We start from the raw sequence: 3163 nt of genomic DNA, 5'->3' as shown, positions 1-3163 counted from the left end.
AATATTTTAATAGCAGCTTTTTATGAACATACACCAATTGTTACTTAGCTTTAGTTTGCTAGGCTAAATAGACAATTCAAGTAAGAGAATATTGTCACGAGCATCTGGAAGCATATGTGGAAGATCGAGAGGCATGATATTGTACTATCATGAGACCACAATTGCCACACACATATTAGTGACATGTTGGCTAGAAGAAGAAGACACAAAGTCTGGGCATCTAATTCTTGGTGAAATGGTCTTAGGTGTAGGACACCAACCTCAATACCATTGGCCACCTGCTGTCATACAATGAGTTTTTAGCGGCACCAATACATTTACCACAAGCATACTAGAAAGAGCTTTGATCCTATTACCTCAAGACACACATTCCAACTACAAGATCTGAAATGATATATTAACCGTAACATGCCGACACAAAAAACATTTGGATATTGGGAGATATAGCAACTAATGAAGAGTAGTAGCAGATGAATTCTTATGGAATCATATGGTATTTTTTCCATTGTTGATTGCTGATCTTTATCACAGGTGGGCGTATTTGCATTCAATAATATAATTGAACTCATAACTCCCCAAAAGTCCTATTGTGTTTCCTCAAGATTCAAGTTTGTCTCTTTATACTTTTCTATGGTTTAAATGCCAGATTACTGTCAGCGCATGTCCAAATAAATAGAAGCTCTAAAGGTGCCAATTAGAGAATACTGCAGATAATTTCACACCATTCGTTGATTACATAGGTTTATTCCTGAAAGTTTTTTTTGCAGGAGGTTTATTGGGGTCAGATATTGGGGTCCGGAGGACCTCCCTCCACCCCCCTGGCAACTGGACGCCAGATATTGGGATTCTTATAAATAATGATCTTCTATATATTTGGTTGTACGAATTTAGGCACCAATCTCTTGCCAGCCGAGAAAACTTTCTATAAATTCAAATCAATCTTTGGACAGTTTGAATTTTGGCAACCAACCTTTTGCCAACCCAGGAAAAATTCTTTAAATTCAAGTCACTCTCTATGACGGTTGGATCTAAATCGGATTTCTATCTTTGACCTGCTTCACCATCCCTGGTGCAAAAACCCTTAGACACGCCCCATATATGTTGTTCAACTTCTAATCTATGTATTTAATTTCAAGCATTGATCTGTAATACTACGAACTGTTTTTCTTCTTGTTGAACAATTGATTCAACGGCTTCAAGGAAAAAGCTAAACTAAAAAAAAAGGATACAAGTCCTTTCATATCTATGTTATCCAACCATCCTCCTATCTATTACCGCCGTCAACAAGGAGGAGGATACTCTACCGTTCGACACCCTGCTGTTCTTCCACTGATATGTGGGCCTGTTGCAAAGCTGGCTTACATGTCAGTGGCCCAACGTGGCACGGCATGGTGCTTCCCGTCAACAACAACAAGAAAAAGTGAACAAAAGAATACAAACAAAAGTCGACTCTAGTAAGTTTTAGAAGGAAACCAAATGTCGACTCTAAAACTATTCCTCCCGCATCACGAAAAGTTGATGCAGACGCTGCCATTCTTGGCGCTTCCGCACGCCGGGCACGCCTGTGCCGCGGCCGCGCACGGCGCGCACACGCAGAGGTGCCGGCACGGCAGCAGCAGCACCACGGCCGCGTCCTCGCGGCATCCCTTGCACCTTCCTACTGCTGTCGCGGGACGCTCCTCCACTGCCGGCGTGCCCACCTCCTCCTCCGCGCACAAAGGCACCTGGTTCTCTCCCCAGCAGCACGACTCGGCGTCGTCCTCCTGACCGTCGCCGCTTCCACCGTCACGGACCGCCTGGGAGTCGAGCGCCCGCTGCAGGTCGCCGCGGAGCACGTTGGCCGTGGCCTCGTTGGACTGCGCGATGTCGCGCCACATCTGGGCCTCCATGAAGAGGTTCCGAAGGCGCTCCTCGAGCGCCCAGTTCATGATCCTGATCCGCTCAATCTCGTCGTCCCTGGCCTTGAGCCGCTTCGCCGCCATGGCCTCCACGGTCGAGACGATCAGCCTCGTGTGGCTCTGCCTCTGCTCCGCCAGAGTAGTCCACAAATTTTGCGCCTGCATCATCGACCACGGTTAATAAAAACTACACAGAAATTAAAGCCTGAAACGCAAAGTATCGATCGGTGGCGGCGATTTGATCATGGCATGTGACTTACATGTTTAAGCAGGATGCGGTCGACGTCGATGGTCTGCTGCTGGACGTGGGCCGCAAGAACGTCGGCCGCGGCAAGCATCGACGACCGCCCGTCGCGCTTCCGCTTGTTTGTGCTCATTTCCTGACCACCGTCGGGCCTGACGCCCTTCTTCGCCAGATTGGCAGCAGCCATCGCCAAGAACTCGGAATACTGCTCCGTGGCCGACGTCGTCGTCATCGTCGCCGGCGGCAGACTGAAGAGGTCCGCGCACATGTGGTGGTCCCGCTGGCTCGGCAGCGCAGCACCATAACAAGGCCCACTCGCTGGGATAGTAGCGGCGGAGGCGAGCTGGTGGTGACCGCCGCCGGCGCCGGTGGTGAGTAACATGTGGCGCAGGCGTTGCAGGTCCACGGAGGCCATGGCGATTGATGGGGCGCGCGGGTCGTCCGCTAGCTTCCTATATATACAGCCAAGGCGATGCGTCCCTGGCCGGAGTTAGTCAGATGTGGGAGGTGAGGTCATCGATCGGCGAGAGGGGACGGGCGGGCAGGGTGGCAAAGAAACGAGGTCCGTAGATGGCAGGCCGCCGGGTATTTATGGTGCGTGACCGGGCTTTGGTTGGCATCCTGAGTGAGAATGCAACTGACGATGAGATTGACCGGCCCTGTTCAGGAGGGAATTTTCCTTTTATTTATGGCTTCCGTTTCAATCTCTCCCTAAATTTGCAGTAGAAACCACGAATTCCCCGCGTTATATTACCTTTCTGCACCGAAATTGCTGGCTTCCGTTCCCGACGATTCCATCGATCGGTTGACTAATTTGCAGAACCCAAGCCTTGGCCATATACTGTATCGTTTAAGTTAGTATATGTCGTGGCGCCAAATCAGCACGCATCGTTGAGCCTTTGATCTCTGGACGCACGAATCTTGGGGTATAAGGAAACTTAACAAAGCAAAGCAAATTACGCGCTCTGGACTTGTTAAAGATCGGGAATCACGTACAAAGCCGTGGTTACTGGAGGGCAAT

At 49.5% G+C, this 3163-nt stretch overlaps 1 protein-coding gene across 1 annotated transcript; it reads right to left on the bottom strand.

The window, feature by feature from the left end:
- Positions 1–1138: 1138 nt before the first annotated feature.
- On the bottom strand, positions 1139–2713 carry LOC123148875 (E3 ubiquitin-protein ligase BOI). The gene is made up of 2 exons (XM_044568393.1): positions 2159–2713; positions 1139–2057 (listed from the first exon to the last, which is right to left on the bottom strand). The coding sequence occupies exons 1-2, from the start codon at positions 2555–2557 to the stop codon at positions 1506–1508; spliced, it is 951 nt and encodes a 316-aa protein (XP_044424328.1). The 5' UTR covers positions 2558–2713; the 3' UTR covers positions 1139–1505.
- Positions 2714–3163: the final 450 nt, after the last annotated feature.

This window comes from Triticum aestivum, chromosome 7A (genome assembly GCF_018294505.1).
Source record: "Triticum aestivum cultivar Chinese Spring chromosome 7A, IWGSC CS RefSeq v2.1, whole genome shotgun sequence".
In the NCBI taxonomy this organism is placed as follows: Eukaryota; Viridiplantae; Streptophyta; class Magnoliopsida; order Poales; family Poaceae; genus Triticum; species Triticum aestivum.
Note: the sequence above shows the minus strand (reverse complement) of the source record. Positions and strands in the feature narration are given on the sequence as shown.